Source organism: Aulonocara sp. 'chitande type north' Nkhata Bay, linkage group LG20 (assembly GCF_057382095.1).
Source record: "Aulonocara sp. 'chitande type north' Nkhata Bay isolate Kocher_YH1m ecotype deep benthic linkage group LG20, A_spYH_male_GT1.1, whole genome shotgun sequence".
Lineage (NCBI taxonomy): Eukaryota > Metazoa > Chordata > Actinopteri > Cichliformes > Cichlidae > Aulonocara > Aulonocara sp. 'chitande type north' Nkhata Bay.
This window is the reverse complement of record NC_141363.1, coordinates 3,727,942-3,741,569: the sequence shown is the minus strand read 5'-3', so window position 1 is coordinate 3,741,569 and position 13,628 is coordinate 3,727,942. Positions and strand designations below refer to the sequence as shown.

Genomic DNA, 13,628 nt, shown 5'->3' with positions numbered 1-13,628 from the left:
CAATCATGTTTGGCCTACTGACCTGTTTGCCATCTCACTTAATTACCTCTGAGATGTTCCACCAGGTGTTCTTTCTTTCTTTTCTTATTTTAAGCATCAAACAGCCTTACTAAAGGTCTAAAGGACTTCTAAAGAAAAATGCTTCCATGTAAACATGGTAATGCTGTCTTTATACTGTTTTCAATTAAATATAGAGTTCGAGTGATTTGCAGAACATTTATGTTGTGTTTTTGTTTACATTGTATATCACTTATATTTAATTAGAGCTGTTGAAAATACACTGGTTGACAAGAATTGGATGAGAAGATTATTCTTAACTTTCATGTCTGTCTATTACAAAAAAGTCAAGTTTAGCACATGCATGCACATGCACACAGGAGAAATGACAAAGTGGCCCAAAACCATTCTCACCCACACAAATCAATAAAGAGTAGATGATGAAACAAACAAGATTAAATGCAGTAATTAGTGAGCTTGGAAGGAAGATTTTGCAATTGTTGGACGGAGCCGGTGTAGCTGTTCTAATCTCTGTGCTTAGATAAACTAATCCCCTGCGTGTTACATTTATCACAGGCTACAGAGCAGGAAAAAGAAAGTCAAATTATTCCCATAAATCACAGAAACATATCTGGAGCTGCTTGCTGCTTTCTCCTTACAACAGCACTGTGACAGCAAAAACTGTATTCTGTGAATATTTCAATGAAGAGAGAACACAGTCAGAGAGAAACAGAAACAGTAAACATCCTGTAAGCGAGCATGCTTTTTTTTGCCATGGGGTGAACTTGCAGAGAAGAAGAGTGACACGGGGAGTGGGCTGAATCTGCAGTAAAATCCTTCACAGTCCAATTAACAGCAAGAATTTCCCCACAGCTTTTGCAGCACCGCCTCGCCAAAATGTTAATGTCGGGGCGGGGTTCTGCTTCTTATTACTTCTTCTACAAGGTTGCATAACGACTGAAGCCTCAGTCACACACACACTGACTGAAACAGGCACTCGTGTCTAAAAGTGAACACATCTGTAAAAGACACACACAAAAAAGCACCTGCAGGAAAACACGGACAACATACGTCGCCTCTCCTCTGTTTGGGCCACTTGACAGACATATTGATGGTGACATTTCAAAAAGGGCACTCCACATCTCCACATCATGACTGAAATATAGGTGTGTTTTCTTTAATCTTTTGAGAGCCTCTGATATTATACACACACATACACAATCAAAGTTCAGAGGTTTGGTTCTTTGCACACTGCCGAGTCAAGCAGAGGAGATTTGAAAAGAAAGAATATCAATGAGATTCGCCCCCTGAGATAAATGTGCCTTCTTGTCACGCATGTCCTTGCATAACTGCACCCCTACCTGATATCTCATGCAGAGTGTGTGTGCTCGCAGGAGAAGCCGGTGTCGCGGCGCCAATAACAGTGTTTTCACGGGGATTTAACCTGTCAGGAGGACTGAATGATAACCCCATCACAGACTTGATATCATGTGCACATATACACACACATTGGGCTCGGAGACAAAGAAGGGCATCTGCAGGAATAAACACACTGACAAGTCAAAGAGTGAAAAATGCAGCTGTGGATTTCCTGGTGAAGTTTTCATATCAAATGAAAACCAGTGTGACTGAAGATTTTGTAAATTAATACATCAACTTGGAAGTTTTCTGAAGCCAGTTCCCTTCAAAAAACAACACACCACGAAGGATTTGTTTAAAATACTCTTGGGTTCAAGATCAAAAGATGGCACAGGAATACCCTCCTCTGGGAGGAAGGTATGATCTATATCGAGCTGTTCTCTTTTGTGTAAAAGCCCTGTACACTCTCAGAAATAGAGGTACGAGAGAAGAACATTTTTGTACCTATAGGTACATTTTTTTAAAATGTTCCCTTAAAAGTACAATACTGGTCTTTAAAAGTCCAGAAATGCCCCTTTAAAGGTACAATTTGAAATAAAGTACAAATCTGTACCATTTTGACCTGTACTGCAGTGACAGTGACAGAATGTGGTAATGGGTCAGCATGGGAAAATCTGGATGGGCCTGGTTAATTGTAAAATTCATATGAGATGTGAGTGTGCTCATAAAAGCTACATGTTATAATCAAATCTGTTGGTCCTCTCCTCTGTACATAAATTATCCTATGATGCAAAGAATATCTGTAACCTACCTTTGTGTAAGTTATGTTAAATTATATTTTAAAAACACACACAATGACATGCAGGCACAACCAAATGATGTTAAAAAAAACTGGTCCATTTCCATTTTATTAAGTTTCAGTTATAATTTTTAATGTTTTAAATCTTGGTTGTAGCCTTCAAAAACGTGAAATCATATTACTGTTATGTTTGGCCATTTACTTTTTCGCTTTTACTACATCCTAGAATTGTTCATTAATTGGGAGGTTTTTATGGAATTTGCAACATCAAGTTAAACCGAGGTTCTTTGGAAGTTAAAATGTCAAGCAGATTTTTATGTTACGGTGACTACATTTTGTAAGTTACAAATATAGTTCGCCAAGACAGCATAACGGTTTCCAAACGCATTAATACCACAATGTCCATGTATCAAGTTCGCAACGCGCATTAATCCCAAAGGCTGAAAAGCCAGCAGCGATGAGTGCTCCGCCTCCGCGCTGACTAGCGTTGACGCAGAAAATGACTCTCAGGGGGTTATCGACACGGAGGAGCTCCTTAAAAAGTTGATGGAAGAAGGCATTGATGTCAGACGACGAGGCGCAAAGGTTTAGAGGTAAGTCGGGTGTGATTTTGTGTTTTTATAAAAATTACAACGTGTAATTTTACAGTAGAGTTAGCAAAAGTCCGAAGAGCTAGCTTTAACATGGATGAATGCTAGCAGTTAGCTAAGTTTTAAACAAAGAAAGGTACAAATGTGGACTATTTAGACTGTTGGTGGAATGTTCAACGTCTGTCTGCCCGCCGTATTCCAGTGTTTTATCAATAAATAGTCACTAACCGTGTACAACAATGTAAAAAAATCAATAATTTCTCAAAACATGCTAGTATGTAAATATAGGTATTAACAAAATCGTTCTCTAAGCAAAATTCATCCCATCTAACGTGTTTCCCGCTCAAAGGGATTTTAAACAATGGAAGGTACACATTTGTACCATTCCACCTACTTAGTGGGATTTGGGATTTTCGAATATGAGAACTGTAAGCTCTGCGTAGGGACACTGTCTGCAACCCAAGAATTGTTAAGATGATTGGGGAAACAGCTAATGATTTTTTTTGTCTCTAAATCTGATTATTATTATTTTCTGTACTAACTGATTAATCAATCTGTTTATTAGCTTTAGAATTTTTGTTCAAGGGTTAAAGCACTTTACATTTATCTCCAGTCTGTGTCTTTAAACATGTCAAAAGTTTAAATCCTCAATGTAAAATGTCATTCTTTTGTCTATTCTGCTCTTTTCATTTCCAGTTGTGTGATGAGGTTGATTTAATGCATCCCTGCCAAGACAACATCTGTCGCCGCTTTAGCAAAAACTTCACTGCTGTTCTTCAAATGACCAAGGATTTGCCACTGAAGAAGGTCTACATGGAGGCAAGAGAGAATGCACTGGCTGAAGACATTACAGGTGCTAATTTGACCTCATACAAATAGTAAATTTTGTGACAATTCATTTGCTCTCTCTTCCAAAGATAATTGATGTACCATAGTGTCATGTGAAGAGCATGTTAATGGGAATTTGCATGCTATCAAAATCTAATGAAGTGCATTTGCATCTGTATGACCTAGGAATTGACTTCAAGGGGGCACTTCTCTTGCCATCCATCTTCAAGGAGAAGATAGAAGATTTCATCATCCTTGGAGAGGTAAATGCATGATGCAATGCATAGCCTTTGGCCACAAGTTTCATTCTTGGTGTTTTGTTGGCATGGAGCTGAATTCAGCTGCGGTTCAGCATCACAGCTAAGCTAATGTAGGGGAAACACTGCTGTTAATCCACAGTGCTGCTGTGCTCTTGGGTTTTGTCTGGTGTTTATATAGATAGATAGACCTTTATTGTCCCCTTAGGGAAATTCTTCTTCACAGGTACTGTCACTGTCAGGAGTGATTGCTTTTGCCCTTGAATATTATGTCAAACTTTAGCAGCTTATCAAACACTACCACAACAGTCATTGGTCAAGAAGCTTTTTGTTTGGAGTATGGGCCATGTTTACAGGTTATCAGAATAGACAGTTTTGTTTTCTAGCAAATAAAGAAGGTAATTTGAGGAATCTGTTGAAAATCCACTTGGCACATATTGCTTAAACATACTGTATACTAATGTTTTTCTTCCTCTTCTGCAGAATACTCCCACGAGTCCATACCCAACCATTCGAATGAAGGATAAGAGTTGGACAACTGCCCTCTTAAGACAGTGTCGCCGTGTTGTGACAGTTGAAGGAGTGGATGTTTGCTCGTGCCGCTCGCTGGATGAGGCCTACATCTCAGCATTCTCCACCTTCTTCGTGTTCAACATGACCTACCCTGCATACTTCAAGAAAACACTTGTCTTTCTTCAGAACTGCATTGTCAACATAGGAGACCAGGGAGACAAACCCCTGCCAGTAAGTGTCGCCAGGGTACTTAACCAACTCTATTAAATACGCCCCCACCCAAGTGTCACTACCTTATTGACTACCCAATGCTGATTTTGATGTATGGTCCTCTTCGCCCTTTGTGGTGTATGAGATATGAAAGCAAGCATCAATATTTCAAAAATCTAGCGAGTAAATGCAAAAACTTTGTAAACATCACTGCAACTCTTAGCAATCGTCATCAAATGAAACAGTGCTGGGAGTTTTCTTCAGATAAGTTGCTTGTTGACTTTGAACATTCACTCAGCACAAGTGTCAGTGTGCCATTTTCATCTCTGCCAGGTGACTTACAGAATGCTCTGGAAATGAACAAAAGTTTTACAGATGTGCATTTTCAGGATAAAGTGCTTCAGCGTGTGTCTGCTATATCTGTCAGCAGTGTCAAATATGAACTTGAGGATGTTTTTGTAGTTGGCCATGTACACACTGAAGCCATACCTCAATTCTTTAAAATCAAGTATATTTTGAATGTTGATACTTGTTGGGTATTGTGTGGGAAACTGTTACTTCCTTGCACTTGTGAATGTCATTTCCATGCTTACCAAGTGGCAGTTGACAATGACTGGATCCTGTTCAATCCAGGAAATGAATTAGACTTTCAAGCTCTAGACACCTATTAAGTTGATGATAGGCGGTTTGTGTCCTTGAGGTATTCTGTGTGACGTGATTGCAAGAACATTTTTATGTATGTGTGCGTGTGCGTGCGTGCGTGCGTGCGTATGTATGTGCGTGCTTGTTGAAGTAGAGCAAAACATTTGTGTGGACAGTTTTTTAAATACATGCCATCTCTGTGATCCGTCAAAACATTGTGTTCAGGTGTTTAATGTCTTTATGTGATTGTTTACTTTTTTCTTTTTTTTTTTTTTTCTTTTTTTTTTTAAATGAATGTATTTTTCTTGACATGTCCTATGGCAGGGGTGTCAAACTCAAATACACAGTGGGCCAAAATTCAAATCTAGAACAAGGTCGCGGGCTAACATTAATATTTATTGAAAAATATCTTCCTCCAGATATAAGAATGAATCTCTTCTTATGGACTCAAACAAGTTTTGCTGAGAAACTGAATATGGAACAAGCAAAGCTTAATACTAAACAATATATATATTAGCTGTATAATACCAGTAGGCCAGCTCTAATAGTCATTTGGTATGGCTTCACGGGCCAAATGTAATTAGGCGCCAGAGTTTGACACCTATGTCCTATGGCAATATACGAATGTAATCAAGGATGTATTCCTGTGGTTGTTTAAGTGCTTTGATGTGATTCTATTATCGAAAATAAATGGTTAAATAACCAAATATTTTGAACTATTGGGGGTACATTTTTGTCTCTTTAGGTACGAAATAGGTTGTCGCTGGGGGGGTACCCTCATAGGTACCCTATTGTACCCTTTTCAAGGGAACATTTCTGTACTATAGTTTCAAGGTACATTTATGTCTTAGGAAAGTACATGATTGTACTTCAGATGGTACAACTTCATAAGGTACAAAAATGTACCAAGCCTAAAGGGTACAGAAATGTCCTTCAAAAAGGAACACCCCCAGCGACAAGCATTTGTACCCTTTTTGGTACACTTTGGTACCCCTATTTCTGAGAGTGTATGTAAATGCAAATGTGTGAACAGTGAGGACAGTCTGTTCCTTGTCTGGCTGTTTGTTCGGGTGGACTTATGGGGGGGGGGGGGAGCATTGCACTCTTAATCAATCCTCTGTGCATAGACTGTAATAAGTAAGCTCACTCACTTCAGTCAGTACACTTAATGGCATACTGCCCCCTCTTGGACACTGATATTAAAGGTTTTTGGGGGGTTTTCATCAAAGAATAATCACTTTCAGTCATTTTCTGTGCTTTTATTTATTCTCTTTGTGCACAATGGCAGTCTGTTTGTAGTGTTTGGGTATAGAAAAAAAAATCTCATTACTGTGACGCCAGACACACATTCCAAGAGCTGTAACCATAGCCGATGCCTCAGTTATCCCAAAGGTAGTGATGCGGGGTTGTTTGGGCGGTGTGGAGAAAAAAATTAGCTCTTTTCTCTGTTTGAAATAACAAGATGTGTCTAACTGAGGTCTGGATCAGCTCCTGCTTTCTGCTGCCAAGTCATGCCGACTCTACAGAGAAGGGATAAAAGAAGATTGGCCTCAGAGCCGGCTGGACGAGCATCCATGGAGCGGCCGTGGCGTAATGAGGGAAAGAAAACATTAATGGAGGGGTCAGGCGTCAGGGAGGAGAGGATAACATTTGGGTTGTTTCCTGAACACGAGCTGTTGCTGTGAGCGAAACACAAAAAAATGCGACTGTTCCATCTCTTGTTGTGGGCAGAGCTGCAACCATTACAGCACCTGCACTGAACTCACACGGCTCGTTATTTTAAACAGTGTCTGCAAAGAAACAAAGGCACGCTAGAGCAGGGTCAGGGCGACTGATACAACAGAAGGAGGTGTTTAGAAGGATATTACTGTACTCACAACCTCAGAGACATTAAAATGAGGGAAGTAAGGGAAAACTAGAAATGCACTCAGAGACTGGCTAGTCTTCTATAACAACCCCGCAGCATACTGATTGAAGAGGTTTATTAAACTGAATACTAAGTAGAAGACCGTCTTATTATTCTCCCCCCAACCAGCATCAATGGGCTGCACTTTCCTCTGGGCTAGTCATAAAAAAAAAACAGGGCCCGAGTTTAATATTCAGATGAAATCATCTTCATATTTAATTGGCACTGGCATAGAAAGCTAGTGTAGTGTGGTGAAAACTGGTTGTTTGTCATGAATCCAAAGTCCAGGAAGAAAAAGTCTCTTTTTTCTTACAGTCAGAAACCGGAAGATGACACATACAACATTAGTGTTATAGTGAAAAAAAGGAAAGAGTGTGATGATGACAGAATATCTGGCAGGTTTTCCAGAAAACATTATGACGCACTCTTCTCTAAGTCACACCAGCAGACTTTAATCACATCAAGGAATAAGCATGTCGCTCATTTGATGAAAGTTGGCCATAAACGTAATAAAGCTGCCAAGGTTATTAGAAGTGCCACAGGCCATTTTACAACGGCTCACACACCTTATATTGGATTATAGGGAGAAATATGATGAACCAAGATAGTAGAACTTGCCCATTTACAAAGGACCGGAGGAGGTTTAATGGCTTGTGACTGAAGCCATTCATACACATTAATTCCTACAGCAATGACAACCTGCAGTGTTTTTCTGAGCCCTCTGGAAAATCTCTGGCATCGTTTAACAAGGGCAGCAACTCAGTTGTCTGCAAAAATGAGCCAAATGCTGACTGTATACACAATATGTCACAGTATGTTTTTTTAAAAATCTGTAAGTAAGTATTTAGTTGTTTGTGGGTTGCACATATGTTTAGAGCAAGGACATCAAACTCATTTTACACCACGGGAGACATTCAGCTCACTTTGATCTCACGTGGGCGGGACCAGTGAAACGGCATCATAAAGATGAAAAACTTCCCTGTAGTTATAAAGCTTTACTTGTTTCACTGCTTTATTGTGTAAATAGTGGAAAACAGGAACTTTTCTGTCATTTATTCGTTTATCTATTACTTAGTTACTTTGGTGTGGTATGAATGGTTGGGGGAGGGGGGGTTCTTCAACAGGAAAAGCTGTAAAACTAATTTTAATACAATTTAAAGTTGAAAGTCTATGCATTCCTTCACATTTACCAAAACCATCTAGTTGGAGTGTGTTTCGGGTGGATTCTGGTCCGCAGGCCTTATGTTTGATACCCCTGTGTTTGGATTCCTGGCATTTATAAGCTGTTGAAGAGGCAACCAAATTAAAAAACAAAACTCCTAACACTAATGACTTATGAAATGATTTCCCATTATTGTCCTTTTGTTAATTACTACACTATATATTTGGGTTTTATGTGACATAGTAAACTGTATTGTTGCATGATCCACTTATCTTCTTAAGTAGAGGACAAACACACCAATATTTTCAAAGTTTCTAGCTGTCTGCTGGCTGTTTGGTGCTGAAAACTTATTTTTTCAGAACATTTGTGCCAAATGTGGCTGCCTGCACCTAAAAACGGTGTCATGAGGGTAACAGAACATAACAGAAAAACAATAACGCTTTCCAATAACAAAATAATCAACACTAAACAATCAGCCTTGAAATTGCTTATTTTCTGTAATTGGTTATTTAGTGTAGATGAATGAAAAAAAGTTTCATTATATTACTTTTTCAAATGTTAGTGTCATAAGTGCTGGTAATAAGTAATTCAATGATAAAAATCCTAATTCTCTCCACCAGGGTCTCCTCCTTATCACTTCACTATCAAGGAGTCAGTTACTCACTTTAACCTGACAGACGGCTTCAGGAAGAGTCATGGAGATTGAAAAGTGCTTCCTCTTTATAATAATGAGCTTCCAGGAGCTTTGGAAAAAGTTGTATTGTTTTTCCCTAATCTAAAGTCACGCCGCAGTTTTGTTTTGAGGGATCCTTGGACGAACTGGCCTGGGTTTTGGAAATGAAATGTTTCCATTTTTAAATTTACATGATGCAGTATATCAAAATGTCTTCGCAAGTGATGATTTGCAGCATAATCTGTTGTATGAGGTACACAGAAACTCTATTTAAATGAACTCTAAGAGTGTGTGGTTTGGCATAGGAATAAATGAGCTTTTTTAAGCATTTTTTCAGATTTCATCACCAATTTAACACAATATATTACTCTATTACTATGCTCCAAAATAAAAGGCTTCTGCTTTGATCTGAGGAGAAAAATCTCTTAACATAATAAATTAATGTCAGACTATAACATATATGTATGTGTGCCAAGTAAAAATTTAATTAAAAAATGGAAAAACGTTATAATTTTAATGACAAAACAAAGTTGTTAACTCCATTTTGACTCAACATTTTTCAACGCAACTCCTTCCATACCTGGATGGATTATTGTTGAGCTGGGCTGTCTATAGCATTATTTGGCAGCCTTAAATCCACCAATGCATAACATTCAAGAGGATATCACTTGGATTCAAGGGTGGGGAACGTAAGGGTGCGTTAGTGGCATCAGTGTCTTCATCATCCAGGAACTGACTACATACTCTGGCCACATGAGGCCAGGCTTTATTTTGCAACAGAAGGAACCCATCGCACACTGCACCAGCATAAGGACACTGGCTCTCAGACCATCACTGACCCACTGTCAAACTCATCATGCTGGATAATCAAAGTCAAAGTCAAAGTCAACTTTATTTGTCGATTCTGCCACATGTACAGGACATACAGAGAATAGAAATTGCGTTACTCTCAATCCCTAGATAAATAGCAAATGAACATTTAAATATATTTAAATATAAAAGTGATTAAAAATGCAAGTAAAATAATTAAAAAGTAAAAATTTAAATAAATACAATTTTACATATAACAAGAAAGCTATACAATATACAATATAATGGGTAAGTGACATTGAGTGTAAACCAGGCAGAGTAGTGCAAATAGGCAAATAATAATAAAAAATGTTGCAGGCAGCATAACATTCACAATGGCATTTCCAGACTCTTACATATCTCGCACATGTGCTCACTATGAACTTGTTCTAATCTGTGGAGAGACTGGGTGCTAGTAACGGACCTGCCAGTTTAGGTATTCGCTTGTGAATGCCAATAAAGCTGCACAGCACTGAGCTGTGAGCACAGGTCCTACAGAAGGACATCAGGACCTAATGCCACAGTCATTTTGTAGGGCTCAGCCAGTCCTCCTCCTCCTCCTGTTCCACTCAGAAAGGAGCAGATACCAGTCCTGCTGCAGGGTTGATGCCCTTCCGTTGCCCAGGTTTTGTGGCCCAGCTCTCACTCAGGTAACAACCTGACTCCTAGTATCTCCTCCACATTCTCGAGACTGTTCTGGGAGACATAACAAACCTTGTTGTGACGGTCTGTAAAACCTAAATGGGCTGCAGGTACCATCTCATACTACCAGTGTTGACAAGGAGACTAATAAGCAGCCAAACTAGAGACAAGTCAGTCAGGAGGGATAAGGAGAGAGCAACGGTCTGTGGCTGCAACCTGCAACACCTTTTCGGGAGTTGTCTTGTTGTTGCCTCTCCAGTGCACCTGTTGTCACTTTAATTTGCAGTTAAACAAGCAAATGCGATTTACACTCTGTCCAGTCATGCATCCCAACCAGACAGATCGATATCGCTGAAGATTACTTGATTTTGTTTTACACCGTGATGATCGAGTGTTTCCCTTCATTTTATTTGAGCAGTGTATTCCAGTGCTATAATTCACTGGCATTTAATTTCACAATCAGAAGTGCAGCTGCAGATAAGATTCAAATCCTAATTTGTTTCCATGGTGTCTTCTGATTAGTTTATTTTGGGTCTTCTTTATTTTAATTTCTTTTCCCTTTTTTTTCTTTTTTTTTTTACATCTTGTGTCATCATCTTCAGACGTGCCAGACATTTGCCAAATCACTTTCACTCACAAAGATAAATTCTTTAACCAAGACAAAGATCCTCTGCTTTGTCTTTTCATGCCCCTGAGAATGAAAAGAGCTCAAAACTTTAAGGGTGACAGACACTTAGAGGACTGAAAAGCCTGGGCAAACAATGCTTCATTCTCCTCAGCCAACAGGCAGTGAAGTGTTGCTTTAATTCATGGTCAGGAGCAGGTGACAGCTCTAAAACTGCAGATGGGTATTCTTGAGTTTGTAGCGAGGTGAGGAAATGGTGAGACAGTCAAACACAGTCTTCCTACTGCTAATGGTTATATCTTGTGGTTATAGGGCTTCAGAAAGTATTTGTTATCCACCTCATATCCCTAAGAGTTTTCATTATTTGAATTTTTATAAATGAAGAAGTGAATGCAAAGTGCTGAATGAGCTTTCTTTTTCTTCAGATATTTTGACATGTTGTCAGAGGAAAGTTTGGTTTTATTAGAGCTGTAAAAGATATGGGCAACGTTTTATTACTGGATTGCTTTTTTATGTGTGTACTTGCTTCGTTTCGTGACCAGCTGCCTGGCCTTGGCCCCTGATGGATAAATAAAATTTAAGTGTGACATAAATGTGTGTGCAACATGTTTGGAACTGATAGGTTTGTAGCTTGTACCTATCCGCTGGAACGTTGAAGACAATATAATTACACTGCAAAGCAAGACACAAGCAGGCTGGTTTACTCATGCATGAGGGAAATCTGGCTGGAGCCAAGTGTCGTCCCACCACCTAGCCTCCGTCAGACTCTCAGCCAGGCTCCCCATAGCACTCCTTTTATTGTGGTTACATGAATATGCATAGGGTCATTAACATATGACATCTTACATAGGTATACATGTGAACAAAGAATACTGTGTGTGTGTGTGTGCGTGTGTGTGTGTGTGTGTGTGTGTGTGTGTGTGTGTGTGTGTGTGTGTGTGTGTGTGTGTGTGAGGTCCAGATGTGACCCTGTGAAGACTCCCCAAAGCTGGTGCCAGGAGTCTAGCGGTCCATCTGAACAAAAGGCTCTTATACTTAAACAGATATACGTGTGTTTGCTATACCATATATCAGCAAGAGAAGATACGGCCTTTCCTAGGAGGTGTGTAATCTATGCCGGAACACTCTGTAGAGGGAGTGAACGCACTCCCCCTTCATGCTACACAGAGCTGTTACTTTAGGATGAAACATCCTTTCAATCCACCAATGATTATATACACTTCTAAGCATATATGAGTAAATATTTCTAAGCATAAATGACAATCAACAATACAAATCTAACAGGAACAATCTATCTTTTTTTTTCTGTGCACATATCTTCTTCAATGAGACACTGAAAATACAGACAGCTTCCTGAAATCTTGACAAGACGGCCTTCACGGGCTGTCACATATATCAAGAGATTACACCTCATTAGAGCAGCGCTCAGAGATTCCTGAGACTGGTTTTGATTGGTCTTTTTTATCTAAACTGTGATGTCTACTTTCCATATCATCCATCTTTGTGACTGTCTCTCAGGCAGAGCTGGTGTTTTCCTCTCCACTACCCTCCCGAGCTGCAGGGAGCCATCAGGGATCCCCCGGGAACGCAGGACAACCACTCATCCCTGAATGCTGTTTCACTACACATGGCACAGTGTCACGGAGGAGGCCCTCAAGCACCTTGTTACCGACACTGACTAGTGGGTGAAGAGCACAGATGGTGGCACGCTCTGTCCGGCTGCTGCTGTCAGCCTGGAGCCGTAGTTGTTATCTCACACTGAATGTGGCCACTAGTTTGAAGTGATAGATTTTTTTAAGAGCAAGGGAGCCTGCAAATGAGGTTCACTTGTATGCTATATTTCTGCAGCTGGATTTTCAGCCCACAGAGGGGACATTTCTTTTAAAAAGGAAAAGTACCAAGTGACAGAGACCATTATCCAGAAAAAGCTGGACTCGTCAGCGTTAATTAGATCTCCGCTTTGGCATCGAGCCTCACAGAGAAGCCGGGTTTTTTTGTTTGTTTGTTTTTTTGCTAAAATTAGTGGGCTATGAAATTTGAAGCCCATCCGCTTGTGTTTCCACATCTGTGTCTTTTCTGACTCTGACTTTACTGCAGCTGAACTCTCAACATCCTCAGCGACAATCGAAAGCCATAACCCAGCCAAGCTGCCCCCTCCCTTTATTATAATTCATCAAAATAAGATACTTATTGTGTTCCTGTCGCTGGCACTAGCTTCCAGATAAGCAGAACTCCAATAAGAAGACTCAGCTGGAACAATATTGAATTTGATATCAGCAAACCTTTATTTGAAGCTTCCTGCGCATCAGCCGCGAATTTCAGCAAACCTTATTCGTTCTGGCTCCGTATTCATGAGTTTCTAAAACTCGTTAAATATCAGATTATGACATTTAAGGAAACTGGGGAAATGGGGAGTTGGTAGAAAATTAAAACCGTAAAAATGTAACAGTTAAAAAAAAAGAGTGTTTACTGTTTATATTTACCTGTGGTTGCACTTTGGGCAACACAAGTAGCTGTTTACTTTCAGAAAACAGAATGATAGAAAAGGATTACAGTGTTAAAATCAGGCTTGTGTA

General features: G+C 39.6%; 1 protein-coding gene across 2 annotated transcripts; it reads left to right on the top strand.

Annotated features, from left to right (window-relative positions):
* The first annotated feature begins 2,592 nt into the window (after window positions 1-2,592).
* LOC147304882 (uncharacterized) lies at window positions 2,593-5,868 on the top strand. 2 transcript variants are annotated; one of them, XM_086277250.1, is made up of 4 exons: window positions 2,593-2,748; window positions 3,442-3,598; window positions 3,760-3,836; window positions 4,314-5,868. In XM_086277250.1, exons 2-4 carry the CDS (start codon window positions 3,463-3,465, stop codon window positions 4,608-4,610), a joined length of 510 nt encoding a protein of 169 aa, XP_086133376.1. In that variant the 5' UTR covers window positions 2,593-2,748; window positions 3,442-3,462; the 3' UTR covers window positions 4,611-5,868. The 2 variants fall into 2 exon arrangements, with proteins under 2 accessions (XP_086133376.1, XP_086133375.1); XM_086277249.1 differs by lacking the exon at window positions 2,593-2,748 and having other exon boundaries at window positions 3,388-3,598.
* The last annotated feature ends 7,760 nt before the right edge of the window (window positions 5,869-13,628 follow it).